Source organism: Erythrolamprus reginae, chromosome 12, assembly GCF_031021105.1.
Source record: "Erythrolamprus reginae isolate rEryReg1 chromosome 12, rEryReg1.hap1, whole genome shotgun sequence".
Lineage (NCBI taxonomy): Eukaryota > Metazoa > Chordata > Lepidosauria > Squamata > Dipsadidae > Erythrolamprus > Erythrolamprus reginae.
The window spans coordinates 1535695-1550308 of NC_091961.1; the positions used below are offsets into that span (position 1 = coordinate 1535695).

At 46.7% G+C, this 14614-nt stretch overlaps 1 protein-coding gene across 1 annotated transcript in view; it reads left to right on the forward strand.

Annotated features, from left to right (window-relative positions):
* RASSF2 (Ras association domain family member 2) overlaps positions 1-13783 on the forward strand; it is a 32932-nt gene extending 19149 nt beyond the window's left edge. The window contains exons 5-11 of the mRNA XM_070765234.1: positions 3-91; positions 7129-7289; positions 7976-8077; positions 8797-8848; positions 10075-10196; positions 10589-10686; positions 11478-13783. Of these exons, the coding sequence (XP_070621335.1) occupies positions 3-91; positions 7129-7289; positions 7976-8077; positions 8797-8848; positions 10075-10196; positions 10589-10686; positions 11478-11547 (694 nt within the window). The 3' untranslated portion in view covers positions 11548-13783. The remainder of the gene's footprint in view (positions 1-2; positions 92-7128; positions 7290-7975; positions 8078-8796; positions 8849-10074; positions 10197-10588; positions 10687-11477) is intronic.
* Positions 13784-14614: the final 831 nt, after the last annotated feature.

A 14614-nucleotide genomic window follows, 5' to 3' on the forward strand; every position in this document is an offset into this window, starting at 1 on the left:
AGGTCTGTCCTGAAGCCCACCACTTTGCCTGACATTCAGGTCACGGAGGCTGAGCCCCCACCCGAAGGGGACGTGACAGAGGAGAAAACAGGTAAGATCGGAAAAGGACACAACCGCTACTCAGTCCCAGGGGTGGGTGAAGGGAAGACACTCCTTCCTTCCTTCCTTCCTTCCTTCCTTCCTTCCTTCCTTCCTTCCTTCCTTCCTTCCTCCCTCCCTCCCTCCCTCCCTCCCTTCCTCCCTTCTCTTCCTCCTTTCCTCACTCCTTCTTCCTTTTCTCCCTCTCTCCCTTGTTTCTTTTTTTTCTTCCTTCCTCCCTCCTTTCCTCCCTCCCTCCCATCCCTTCCTTCTTTCCTCCCTCCCTTTCTCCTCCCTCCCTCCCTTCTTTATTTTTCCTCCTGCCTTCCTCCTTTCCTCCCTTCCTTCTCTTCCTTCCTCCTTTCCTCCCTCCTTCCTTTCCTCCCTTTCTCCATTCTTTCTTTCTTTTTCTTCCACCCTCCCTCCTTCCCTCCCTCCCATCCCTTCCTTCTTCCCTCCCTCCCTTTCTCCTCCCTCCCTTCTTTATTTTTCTTCCTGCCTTCCTCCTTTCCTCCCTGCCTTCCTTCTTTCCTTCCTATGCGCTGGTGCAAGACGGTTGCAAGGAACGTTTCCTTTCGGGACCAGGAGGAGGGAGGCTCTCTGCTAAACTCCGAGGAGCAATGGCTGGAAGAGAGTTTCCAGCTTGGATGTTTTTTAAAACATGGGGGGGGGGCTTTTTGGGGCAGACAGAACTGGGATTGCTCAGCCTTGAATTACGTGCCAGAATACGGGAACGGTTGAGGAGGGCTTTGTCGGTATGCACACATACGTACACAATTACACACAAATGCACGGGCAGATTCCTGCCTTTGGGATTGTGGTTGTGGAGAACGAAAAGCCCCCACAGGCCTTTGATGTGATCCAGCTCTATGGCGGAGGAATGTGCAAGGCCAGCTCTGGAAGCTAAGCTTGTGTACACACACACACACAAACAAACACACACACATCTGGCACCCAGGGATCTCCTCTTTCCTTGCAACCCAAGGCATTGTTCCTCCGAGTTGCCATGACTCTCCTTCCTGTTTGGTCAAACACGGGGAGCTGCCCAGGGCTTGAGAAAGAGGGCGGCTCCTTTGGCCCCCCGAGTCGGAGTCTTCCCTTCGAAACGACAAGCCAGGCAACAGCAAGAATTCCTCATCAACTTAGACAAATTATCTACAACGTTATGGAAATACTAACATTTATTGTCCCAACTCTACATTTGATTTACTACTTTTTACCACCGCTCCTTTAGACCCCAAAAGTCCTACACTTTGAAAACTTCTGCCAAGTTGCACAAATCCTTCTCCCCCCCCCTTGTCTATCCCACCTCCCCTCAATTTCTCACGCTTTCTTTTTCCCCCTTTTTCTATTTTCTCATGGCTTTGCCTACTTACCATTTATTGTGTATACTCATCTTTTACTTTCTGTAATGTACAAGTATATATAACTGCTGTTATAATATGTGGATATATATCATATTATGTATAATTTTCAGAGTTTTCGGAGAGGGGCGGCATACAAATCTAATAAATTAAATAAATAAGTCCACAAGTCTTCAAGTGGCCAAGGTTGGCAACTTTGCAGGCTGAGGAATTCTGGGAGTTGAAGTCCACGAGTCTTAAAGTGGCCAAGGTTGGGAACCCTTGCCCTGGACAGCAGCTGACCATCCTCTCAACTCTTGGCCACCCTTCCACCCTTCCCATCCTCTAGTAGCTGCTCTGGCTAGCATTTGCAAGACATAAGCAACTCATTCTGCCCCCTGTGCTCCTGTCTTCCCTCCATGCCACCCCCCAACAGGCAGCGTTTTGGCCCCACCCATTCTGCCCTTATGGAAGGAGTAATGCTGGGCTGGGCATGATTTGGAAATGGCACATTTGCAGTAGTGGCAGAGCTGCTGGGCTGGCCCCACACATAGAGGGAGGAAGTTGAGGTCGGTCCTGCAGAGTTGGCTTATCTTCCCATCGGCTGATAACTTCCGCTTCTCGCTTCCTCCTTAACGGCAGGCAAGTCGTGCAGTCACGCAGCTGTTGCCAACACTTCAAATGCAGGAAGGGGTCACCACAAAGAAGAGGGAGTCAATCTATTCTCCAAAGCACCTGAGGGTAGAACAAGAAGCAATGGGTGGAAATAAACAAGGAGAGAAGCAGCTTAGAAGTAAGGAGAAATTTCCTGGCAGTTAGAACAATTGATCCGTGGAACAGAAGTTGTCTCCAGAAGTTGTGAATGCTCCAGAAGATGTTGGATAATCATCTGTTTGAAGTAGTGTAGGGTTTCCTCCCTAAGCAGGGGGTTGGACTAGAAGGCCTCCAAGGTCCCTTTCACCTCTGTTGTGGTTGGTTTTGTTATTATTCACAAAAAACAGTAATACACAGCAAACAAGACTGATCTGCTGGATTTTGTATCACAATATCACAAGCCGAACACTTCCCAAGTGTCTAGGACTGTGTGATGTAATAATAACAACAACAACAACAACAGAGCTGGAAGGGACCTTGGAGGTCTTCTAGTCCAACCCCCTGCTTAGGCAGGAAACCCTGTACTACTTCAGACAGGTGGTTATCCAACATCTGCTTCAAAACTTCCAGTGTTTGGGCATCCACAACTTCTGGTGGCAATCCGTTCCATTGATTAATTGTCCTCATTATTAGGAAATTTCTCCTTAGTTCTAAGTTGCTTCTCTCCTTGTTTAGTTTCCACCATTGCTTCTTGTTCTACCCTCAGTTGCTTTGGAGAATAGCTTGACTCCCTCTTCTTTGTTGCAACCCCTGAGATACTATAATGTACTTTCATATGAATGATGATGATGATGATGATGATGATAATGATGATGATGATGATAATAATAATAATAATAATAATAATAATAATAATCGAATTTCAGAGGGTGGCTTAAGTTGCACTGGCTTTAAAAATCAGAGAACAGGGTGAAAATCCAGTCTAAAGTCCCAAAGATGCTTTATCTTGTTTTTTTTCTTCTGAAGATGTTTCGCTTCTCATCCCAGAAGCTTCTTCAGCTCTGACAGGATGGTGGGTAATGGAAGGATTATTATTCCTTGCAGACATTTGCCTCCTTTGAGGGGGTCCTTGAAGCCCTTGAAGATTTACTTGTGTCCTGTTAACCGTTGCATTTAAAACAATGATAATAAGAGCTTTTACTGCAGTAGATTCCTCGCAGGACTCTTTTTGGTGGGTGGGTGCAATTATAATAAGTTATTTTCAAATTATAAAATTGGAAAATAAGTAAATAAATAAATTCACAGGAGTTAAATAAGGGGAGGGGTTGTTTCCGTAACCAGGAGTCTTTATCTTGCTTCCGCGAAGGCTGGGTCAAAACAGGCCCCTTGTCTTTTCCTAACCTGTTTCGTTCAGTGCAAGACCATTGCTTGCAAATTCGGTCCTGTTCCATTTTCGATTCTCTCCCCCTCTCTCCACCTGCCCTCTCGGCTTCTCTGTGGTCCGAAGTGGAGCTGGCCTGCCACAAAAGCCGAGGCCCAAGAAGGAGGCAATTAAAAATGGATTAGCAGGAATTTCATTATGCTGGGGAGCTGCACCAGGAATCCCGCAAAACCTCCCCAGGGATGGAATATAAGTTTAAATGCTGTTGGATTGGAGCCTCGTCCCTGGTTCAGTCGTCGGGGAAGGGGGGTCATAGTCATTAATGCAGAAACAGAAGATCCCTTTGCAGATGGAGGGGGGAGATAGGAGTGGGGGCTTCTCTGCTGTGCAGGAGCTGAGTCCTAAAAACTGAGCCAATTTACTTCCATTAATAACATTGGTGTTTTTGCATTAACAGGGTGTTGTGACATGAAGGGTGTCATAGCAATAGCTTCTAGACTTATATACCGCTTTCCAGCCCTCTCTAAGCAGTTTACAGAATCAGCTTCTTGCCCCCAATAATCTGGGTCCTCATTTGACCCATGTTCTGTCTGGGTCCCCCCAGATGCCAACACCAACCAAAAAGAGTATCCAGACACACTGGTAAAAAGCAAAGGCAGTTTATATACTGGAAAGCAAACACAGGTAACAAAAACTGTTCTTACAGACAGGAACACGATGCAGTTTCACAGAGGTTTCACGAAGGCCAGGCAATAAAACAGGATTCTTGCTGGCAAAAACAACACTGGAGATAATAAAACCCACGCCTCCCCCAAGTCTTCCAGACTTCTAGGCCACAAGCCAATATCAGAGACCCCAAGAATCGAAGCAAGGTCACAGGACTCCCAGTTGATAACTCTCCACGAGACTGTAAGGGCGGGCCTGCCTTTTCAACCCTGCTGAGGAGAACCACACCCAAACCCAGCTGTTGCCAATTCAGGGATGGAAATTCCTTTCTAATTGGCCCCTTCTTTGAGCTGCACGTCGCTGCCTCATGTCTATTATAGCCTGTGCGTCTTCATCCAATGAATCCAGGCTACTAGCTGGGGAGAACCCCCCCCCCGGGGGTCTCAGGCTGCTCTCCCTCCTCCTCTTCCTGACGTTCCTCTCCCCCCGTCTGCCTGGTCCTCCCCCTCCTGGTCACTGTCCTCCTCCTCTGGGCATGGATCCGGCAGAGCTCCAGCCGGTCCCTGAGGAGCCTCAGGCTGAATCACAACACCCACCTGGGAAGGATGGAAGGCTGAGTCGACCTTGAGCCAGTCAGGATCGAACTGCTGATATGGGCAGAGTTAGCTTGCAGTACTGCATTCTGACAACTGTAATACCAGCAAGGAGAAGGAGAAAGGGAATAAAAGAGGGAGGGAGGAAAGAGAGAATGAATGAATGAAGGAAGGAAGGAATAGCAATAGCATTTAGACTTATATACCGCTTCACAATGCTTTCCAGCCCTCTCTAAGCGGTTTACAGAGAGTCAGCCTATTGCCCCCAATAATCTGGGTCCTCATTTTACCCACCTGGGAAGGACGAAAGATGGAGTCAACCTGGAGCCTGGTGAGATTCGATCTGCCAAACTGGTGGCAGCTGGTGATCAGCAGAAGTAGTTTATAGTACAGTACTGCACTCTAACCACTGCACCACCGAGGCTGTATATGGGCATTGGGGAGCCCCAAGGAAACTTTAGTTCCCTCTATAAGGATAGAATAACGAGAGGAAGTCTTAAATCTCCAGGTTGTTTTCAGGCCGGCCTGCCTTGCAGGGATGTTGTGCAGAAAAAAAGAGGGAGGGCAAAGTTTGCTGCTTTGAAATAGGAGTGAAAGTTTGAGAGTGAGAAAAGGGCCAAATGTATTTATTTATCTATTTATTCATTATATTTATATGCCGCTCATTCCGAAACGGACTCAGAACAGCTGACAACAGTTATAATTACAACAATAGCAAAACATAAATAAAAATAAAACAACCCCCAGTAAAAAATACAATAAAATCAGCAGTATGATAAAAGCAATAATATCATTAAAAAACCATGCATACATTACAATCCCTCTGGTTCTAATTCAGATATGTAAACAATGTTCTTATTTCACATTTTCTTATGTCCCCCCCCCCTTTAATTCTCTCATACTTTCGGTGTATTGGGAAATTCCGTCCAAACTGTTTGAAAAGGCCAAGATGTAAAGCCAAATAATTCTGGAAAGGCTCCGCAGAGGCTGAGTGGTTGCAGGAGGCTTCGAACCGAGCTCCTCAATTGAGAGCGACACTCAAAATGCCACTTTTTAATTTCAGGGATTAGAAAACAATCCCTCAACAATCCCAGCAGCTGCAAAGCCTTCCCACAAATTTCGCTGTCCAAAAAAAAATGTAATGAAAACCCCAAGGCTGTAAAATTGACTTGAAAAGCCAAAGCCAGTGAAGAAAGTTCAGCCAAAGGCATTTTTTGGGTTTCTACAGAAATCGGACAATGGCCCGAGCGTTGCTGCCTGGCCGCCAGAATTCACGGTGTCTGTGAATTTCATTTCACAATAGTGGCGCCGCCCCAGGCCACCAAGGGAGAGCGAGAGAGATTGGCTCTTTGGGACGGTCCGAGTGCCACGCGGAGGATTTTGTGGGCTTGACGAATTCCAATAATAATAATAATAATTTATAAGACTTTATTAGACTCCGAAGGCTCACAACAACAACAAAACAATACACATATTTTAATTGCAAATAATTTAATTGCATTTCCATGGAGCAATTAGTGCCAATTAATTCAAACTGTCTTTCTTTCTGCTCTTCTCCTCCACCTCTTCTAAAAGTTGAAATTAAGATTCAAGGGAGCCCTGGGTAGCGAATCTCCTTTTGCAGATTGTACACATGATTCTCCGCGCGCATAACGTGGCCTTTGTTGATGTGGGAAGCATCTCTCTTTTTTTTGGTGGAAGGCGTAACAACGGAGAGGCTGGCTCCTATCTCTAAAAGGCCTCCATTCATCGCACGGGTTCGTCTCCATGCTCCAGACGGGCCTTGAAATGTTTCTGCTCCTAGAGAAGGGAAAACAAAGGGAAGATTGTCTCTTTTCGTACGTCCACGAGGGTCACCCAGAAAGCAATGCACCACATTTTTTTTTCTCAGCCTACACTAATGGTACAAATGTGAAACTTTAGATATATAGTGGCCCCTCTACTTACGAATTTAATTTGTTCCGTGGCCAGGTTCTTAAATAGAAATGTTTGTAAGAAGAAGCAATTTTTCGCATAGGAATCAATGTAAAAGGCCCCATGGAGGCTTCTCCCCACCTTTTCCCAGTCTGTTTCCTCCCAGGAGATACCAAAAGAGGCCCCACGGAGGCTTCTCCCCGCCTTTTCCCACCCTGTTCCCTCCCAGGATATTCCTAGAGAGGCCCCACGGAGGCTTCTCCCTGCCTTTTCCGGTTACAGTTTTGGAGGCTTGGGTTCAGAAGTTGAAAATGGTTCTTGAGAAGAGGCAAAAAAATCTTGAACACCCGGTTGTTATCTAGAAAGGTTCGTAAGCAGAGGCATTCTAAGGTAGAGGTACCACTACACATTATTTGAATTGTCAGGAGTGCGTGTGTAAATTTTGCGCTTCTTCAGACAGATAGCGTAGCTGCAGCCATTTTGAGGAACACCAACGGTCCTTCGGATGCCTCCGATGTTTGCGTGCTTTTTAAGGTGTCTTTGCAACTCTGTGTTTCAGAGGACGACGAGTTCAAAGCTCAACTAGAAGAGACACCCCAACTCATGCGGACACGGAGCGATGTGGGTGTGCGGCGCAGAGGGAACCTTCGCACCCCCAGCGAACAGCGGCGGATCAAACGCCACCGATTCTCCATCAACGGGCATTTCTACAATCACAAAGTGAGCCTCATGGGGAGGCTGGGTGGGGGGAGTCCCTTTGGCAAACCAAGCAAGCAGATCTGTAAAAAAAGGATGTTGAGACTCTAGAAAGAGTGCAGAGAAGAGCGACAAAGAGGATGAGGGGACTGGAGGCTAAAACATATGAAGAACGGTTGCAGGAACCGGGCATGGCTAGTTTAATGGAAAGAAGGACCAGGGGAGACATGATAGCAGTCTTCCAATATCTCAGGGGTTGCAACAAAGAAGGGGGAGTCAAGCCAGAGGTGGGTTCCTCCCAGTTTGGACCAGTTCCCCCAAACCAGTGGCAACCCGCTGGTGATGTCACAATGACATCACAGAACTAGTTTTATTTATTTATTTGGAATTCTATTTTATTTATTTTCTTCTCAGTTTCCGGCACTGCACATGAGTCACCAACTTGTTTTTGGCTTTTTTTTTAGGGGGGGGGGAGTTTTTTCAGCGCTGTGCATTCACACGCACGCAAAGCGCACCCACGCCCACAAGGTGGGGCTACGCGGTGCGGGAGGAAGCGAACTGATAACGGGGCAAGTTAGACTCCACCCCTGAGTCAAGCTATTCTTCAAAGCGCCAAAGGGCGGGACAGGAAGCGATGGGTGGGAACTGAAGCTTCCTTCTAACAGACGTCTGGGCCTGTCCCTTCTCTCCCCTTCCGCTTCCTCCCTCAGACCTCCGTGTTCACCCCGGCGTACGGCTCCGTCACGAACGTCCGTATCAACAGCACCATGACGACGCCACAAGTCCTGAAGCTGCTGCTCAACAAATTTAAGGCAGGTTTTGTTCCGATTCCCCTTGGTTTCCACTGCAGGTGAGGTCAAGGGTCAGCCAGTTTTCACGCTGAGGGCACCAGCCCCAAATCTCCTCTTTTTCTTAAGGATAGAAACATAGAAGACTGACGGCAGAAAAAGACCCCATGGTCCATCTAGTCTGCCCTTTTACTATTTCCTGTATTTTATCTTACAATGGATATATGTTTATCCCAGGCATGTTTAAATTCGGTTACTGTGGATTTACCAACCACGTCTGCTGGAAGTTTGTTCCAAGGATCTACTACTCTTTCAGTAAAATAATACTTTCTCATGTTGCTTTTGATCTTTCCCCCAACTAACTTCAGATTGTGTCCCCTTGTTCTTGTGTTCACTTTCCTGTTAAAAACACTTCCCTCCTGAACCCTATTTAACCCTTTAACATATTTAAATGTTTCGATCATGTCCCCCCTTTTCCTTCTGTCCTCCAGACTATACAGATTGAGTTCATTCCCTCCCTTGCTCTAGACACCAAGAGTTTTACAAATATCTAACATAACAACAACCCTGTCTTGCCCAACGCTGGACTAGATCTCAGAGGCAGGGATGATCTGGACACCTGGACCTCCTTAAGCAGAGGGACTCAATCTTGGCCCCTTTGGAACAAGGAGCGTTTGGGGAGATTGATGGGAGTCGCGTGCCTGGAGAAACCAATGCTCTCTCTCTCTTTTTCCTATTTTCAGATTGAAAACTCAGCGGAAGAATTTGCTTTGTACATTGTACACACCAGTGGAGGTGAGAAGAGTATTTTTGTGTTCTTCTATTTATTTTATTTATTTGTGTGTTTTGTCCAGTACGTATTGGTAGTATACAAAGAAATGACACTTTATATACATGATATTGGTACTAATAAGAGAAAAACTTAGGACGGGGGACAGTAGATACACTGGTACACTTATGCACTCCCCTTACTAACCTCTTAGGACTCTATAGAGGTCAACAGTGGATAATCTAAGGGTAAAGCTTTGGGGGTTTGGTGATTACACAGTCGGGTAGTGTTCTGTCTGGGTCACTCCGGAAGCTATGACCAACCCAAAAAGATAAGCCAGACACACCGGTAGAATCCAAACACAGTTTTATAATGGTAAAGAGAAAAGAAGCCAACAGAAAATGTCCTTACAAATCAGGAAAACACTGGAACTCCAAATGGATACATGAAGGCAATGGTTCATACAGAAACACAGGATCCTTAATGCCAAGACGAGGCTATAGATAACATACACCTCCCACGGGTCTTCAAGACTGCTGGGCCACGAGCCAGGGACAGAAACGCTGAGAGACAATGCAGATAACAGCAACTCCACTCTGATAACACTCCACGCTGCCGAAAGAGTTTGCCTGCCTTATAAACCCTTCCCTGCTAATGAGGACCACACCCAACCCCCTGGTGTTCCTCATTCAACGCTGATAATATTTCTTCAATTGATTCCTCCTTTGATCTATGCGTCTCTGTCGTATGCTAATGATAGCTTGTGCTTCGTCATCCAATGACTCCAGAGACTCTAGAGAATCCAAGCTACTGGCTTGAGAGAGCCCTTCCCCAGGGCTCCCAGGCCTTTCTTGCTCGTCACGTTCCTCTTCGCTCTCATCCTCCCCCGGGCATGGAGCCAGAAGAGACGCAGCTGGTCTTTCATCTGACTCAGGCTGAACCACAACAGGTAGTGAGTTAGGGTGAAACTGGAGAGCAGTCTTCTGATATCTCAGGGGTTGCCACAAAGAAGAAGGAGTCCAGCTATTCTCCAAAGCAGCTGAGGGTAGGACAAGAAGCAATGGATGGAAACTAAACAAGGAGAGAAGCAGCTTAGAACTAGGGAGAAGTTTTCATGCATCCTGTGTAAACCGGGAGAAGTGTCTGGATTTGTATATTAGAGGATAGACGTTTTCTTTCTCCTGTTGGCCAACACGAGTTGTTCATGAGGTCTGGGTCCCCAACCCTTCTCCTTGTCCTTTATTTCCTGCAGAAAAGCAGAAGCTCAGGGGCACAGATTACCCACTGATTGCCCGGATTCTGCAGGGACCCTGTGAACAGGTTTCCAAGGTTTTTTTGATGGAGAAGGACCAGGTGGAAGAAGTCACATATGATGTGAGTTGTTGTGTTGGTGGGACAGAGTGAGAAAAATCATGCTTCTGGCGCCCTCTTCTGGCAATCTGCAACACTAACACTTAAAGCCATAGTGTTTCAATGCATACAAGCATTCATTGTTAGCTTGTTTATATATTGCCAAACCCAAGTGTTATGTACATAGTACTAACATTCTCCCCTTTGGACGGTCAATATATAACTCTTTACATTTTCATGTTATAGCTTTCACAATATTCCTTATGCTTAACAGCACCTTGAGCCTTTGCAAATTGATCTACAAAATTTATTGCACGCTCACCTGGTGGCAACCAACTGTTATGTGCATAGTACTAACAAAGGGGGTGTTCCCAAACCATCTGCTTCACTCATCCGTACTTCGCGTGTCTTTGCAGGTCGCTCAGTATATTAAATTTGAAATGCCTGTTCTAAAGAGTTTTATCCAAAAACTTGAAGAAGAAGAAGACCGGGAGGTGAAGAAATTAAAGCACAAGTACGTTCTTTCTTTCTGGGGAAACCAGCAAGAGGGAAGGACGGTTCTAGTCATCTTGTATAATTATTTTTTTAAAAATACAGTGGTCCCTCTAGCTACGAACTTAAATTCGTTCCATGACCTGATTCTTAAGTAGAAAAGAAGAAGCATTGATTCCCATAGGAATCAATGTAAAAGCAAATAATGCATGCGATTGGGGAAACCACAGGGAGGGTGGAGGCCCTGTTTCCTCCCAGGAGATTCCCAGAGAGGCCCCACGGAGGCTTCTCCCTGCCTTTTCCAGTCCTGTTTCCTCCCAGGAGATTCCTAGAGAAGCTCCATGGAGGCTTCTCCCTGCCTTTTTCGGCCCTGTTTCCTCCCAGGAGATTCCCAGAGAGGCCTCATGGAGGCTTCTCCCTGCCTTTTCTGGCCCTGTTTCCTCCCAGGAGATTCCCAGAGAGGCCCCACGGAGGCTTCTCCCCGCCTTTTCCGGCCCTGTTTCCTCCCAAGAGATTTCTAGAGAGGCCCCACGGAGGCTTCTCCCCGCCTTTTCCGGTTACAGTTTTGGAGGCTCTTGTTTGTAAGAAGAGGCAAAAAAATCTTGAACACCTGGTTCTTATCTAGAAAAGTTCTTAAGTAGAGGCATTTATAGGTAGAGGTACCACTGTAATTAGATTTCTTTCACATATATTGTCTACATTTACAATGCTGTACGCCGCCCTGAGTCGCTTCGAGAAGGGCGGCATAGAAGTCTAGTGAATGAAATTAAATGAATGGATGAAAATAACTCTTCTCTTTTGGGTCCCTTTCAGGTACTCGTCCCTACGTATAATGATTGAGCAGCGGTTAGAAGAAATCTCCGAAGGTCCAGCAACAATGTAAAAGGCTCGATCTGAAAGACTGCGGCCTCCCGGCCTTTCCAGTCCCCCGCCAGGCATCCTGGAGACCGATATCCGAGAGAAGACTTGTTCACTTGCTCTTAGGATCAAGGGCATTTCTTCTCCCAGGAAAGGGACTCGAATTGGAGCCGCCTGGAGCACCATCCATCTTTGCTTCTTCTCCCTTTAACAACGGTGAACTTGGTGGAGAATCTGGGAAGACTGGGAGGAGACCTCTCAGTTGAAGGACATCTCAAGGTCTTTTTGGAGCTGATGCTGGTATTGGATGATCATCCTTGGAACCAGACCTGCTGGATTGAGAATCCTTCAGAAGTTTCTTCTACAGAGCAGTTCTTTCCTTCTCAAACCCTTTCAAACAATTTGTCCAGGATTGGGGGATGATGGGTTGATGATGAGGAGAAAAGAGATGCTTAATGGAAAACTTGGATGTTCCCTTCTTCCCTTGACTTCTGCAGCTTAGCAGTATTGAATATGGACCTTTTTGTGGAGTCAAAGCATGAAGATGCTTTGAACTCTTCACCTTGTTCATCCAACCATCCATGTCTGGCCTCTCTGATCATGTTCCAACCATGGCTCATCGCCATGATAAATCATGGCTGTGTTGGCCAAACTCCTTGACTTTGACCCAGAAGACTTCTTTGGTCTTCTTCTGAACTGAGCCTTGCCTTCTCTCCAGCATTCTTGCCTTGGTCCCCAAGTTCTCCAGAGCAACCTCAAGAGGTGAAATTGCTTGACCAACATCGTAAATCTGCTCAGTTTGTTTGGTTCATCAGTCAAGAACTCCCCATATCGGCACAGGATGTGAAGTTGCTAAAAAAATAGCAAGAGCAATAGACTTACCGTATTTTTCGGCGTATGAGACGCACCTAGATTTTAGAGGGGGAAATCAAGGAGAAAGGTATCCTGAACCAAATGGTGTAGTAATAGATTATTTAATAAAATGCCAGTGTAGCAGAATACTTTTTACAACCATGTACACTTTTTACAAGCTTCAAACTTGACAGCTTTAAGACGGGTGGACTTCAATTCCCAGAATTCCTCCTCCAGTAATGCTAGCTCAGGAATGGGAGTTGACGTCCACAAGTCTTAAACTTGCCAAGTTTGAAGATCTTTGCATGCCTAATCCCAAACCCAGGGGTCTTCAAACTTGACAGCTTTAAGACTAGTGGACTTCAACTCTCAGAATTCCTCCTCCAGTCATACTAGATGGGGTAAATAGAATGCAAAAACCGCCCTGGTTTGGGGGAAAAGCTGTCCATTTTTCACCTGTTTTTTCACAAAAATTGGGTGAGCAAAGGATCTTGGAAGCCTGCATGGGGCTCCTGGGTGCTGGGGGAGGGCAACAATGGCCCTGTTTTTGTGAATTTCCACCCTATTTTAGGGTGGGAAAAAGGTGCGACTTATACTCTGAAAAATACGGTATATGCCGCTTCGTGGTGCTTTTTCCAGCCCCCTCTAAGCGACTTGCAGAGGCAGCCTCTTGCCCCGAACAACCTGGGTCCTCATTTGACCCACCTCGGAAGGACGAGTCTCAAAAATACTTCCGTGCCCTTCATTTTTGCCTTCATCTTTCTCCAATTCTCCTGCTGTTCCTCAATACTTTGATGTGATATGGTACTGGTTTTGTCCCAGGTTTGTGAATTCCCTGACGGTGGGTGGTGTTGGCTGCTGGCAGCTGGGCTCAGGATCTAGGACCTTTTCGTCGAAGGGGCTTCTGGTGAGACCACCCGGCTCTTCTGCAGCCCCGCTTCTCATAAATCCTAAAGCTGCATGGTGCCATCTTAGCCCAACAAAGTCCATGAAGTCTTGTCACAAAGAAGAAGAAGGAGTCACCCTATTCTCCGAAGCACTTGAGGGTAGAACAAGAAGCAATGGATGGAAATTAATCATGCACAGAAACAATGTAGAACTAAGGAAAAGTTTCCTGACAGTCAGAACAATTAACCAGTGGAACAGAAATTGCCTCCAGAAGTTGCGAATGCTCCAACACTGGAAGTTTTTAAGCAGATGTTGGATAACCATCTGTCTGAAGTAGTGTAGGGTTTTCCTGCCTAAGCAGGGGGTTGGGCTAGAAGACCTCCAAGGTCCCTTCCAACTCTGTTGTTATTATAAAGTTCCTGCTGATCTTGGTCAGCCCCTGGATGCTCTCGGCTGCCACAGACTGTGAAAACTGCGAGCAGGGACAACCATTTGGAATAATAGATAAAGAAGCAAACATATTTGTGTCCTGGCCTTTCGAAAACGTCCCTTCCATTTTAAATACGACATAAGGGTTATTCTCAGACAAGCCAAAGTTCTGCACAGCGTCTGGCTTTGCACCACATTTTGATCTAGGCCAGTGATGGCAAACCTATGGCATGGATGCCACAGGTGGCACATGGAGCCATATCTGCTGGCGTGCGTGCCATTGCCCTAGCTCAGCTCCAATGTGCATACTGGCCACTTGATTTCCGGCTCACACGGAGGCTAGGGTCGGCCTACGCAGGGCCACTCCGGGGGAATGGGGAGACATTTTTGCCCTCTCCAGGCTCCAGGGAAGCCTCCAGAACCTGGAAAGGGTGAAAAATAGGCCTACATGGGCCCACCAGAAGTTGGGAAATGGGCCATTTTTGGCCTCCAGAAGGCCTCCAGGGGCAGGGGGAGACCGTTTTCACCCTCCTCGGGCATTGAATTATGGGTGTGGGCACTCATGCATGCACGATAGCGGGCACACACTCACTTTTGGCACCCATGGGAAAAAAGGTTCACCATCATTGATCGAGGCTAACAAGTCAGGTTGCTTGTGAGAACCCAGCCATTGCCTTGTGAGTGAAACCATGGCCTGTCACCGCAAGATGGTTTATATTTGGGGCATTGCATGACGTACGAACCTAATAATTCTTTGACCAAATGATTTGGACCAACCTGTGTGAATGTAGGATGCCCTATTCCTGAGTTAGATCACAGGGAGGTTTTTGGGTGGAGGTCCTCAGTGCTGACGTGCAGCCCCCCTCCAGAAAGCTGGACTCTTTCCCCTGGAGACCCCAAGGATTGATCCCAGGATCTTCTCT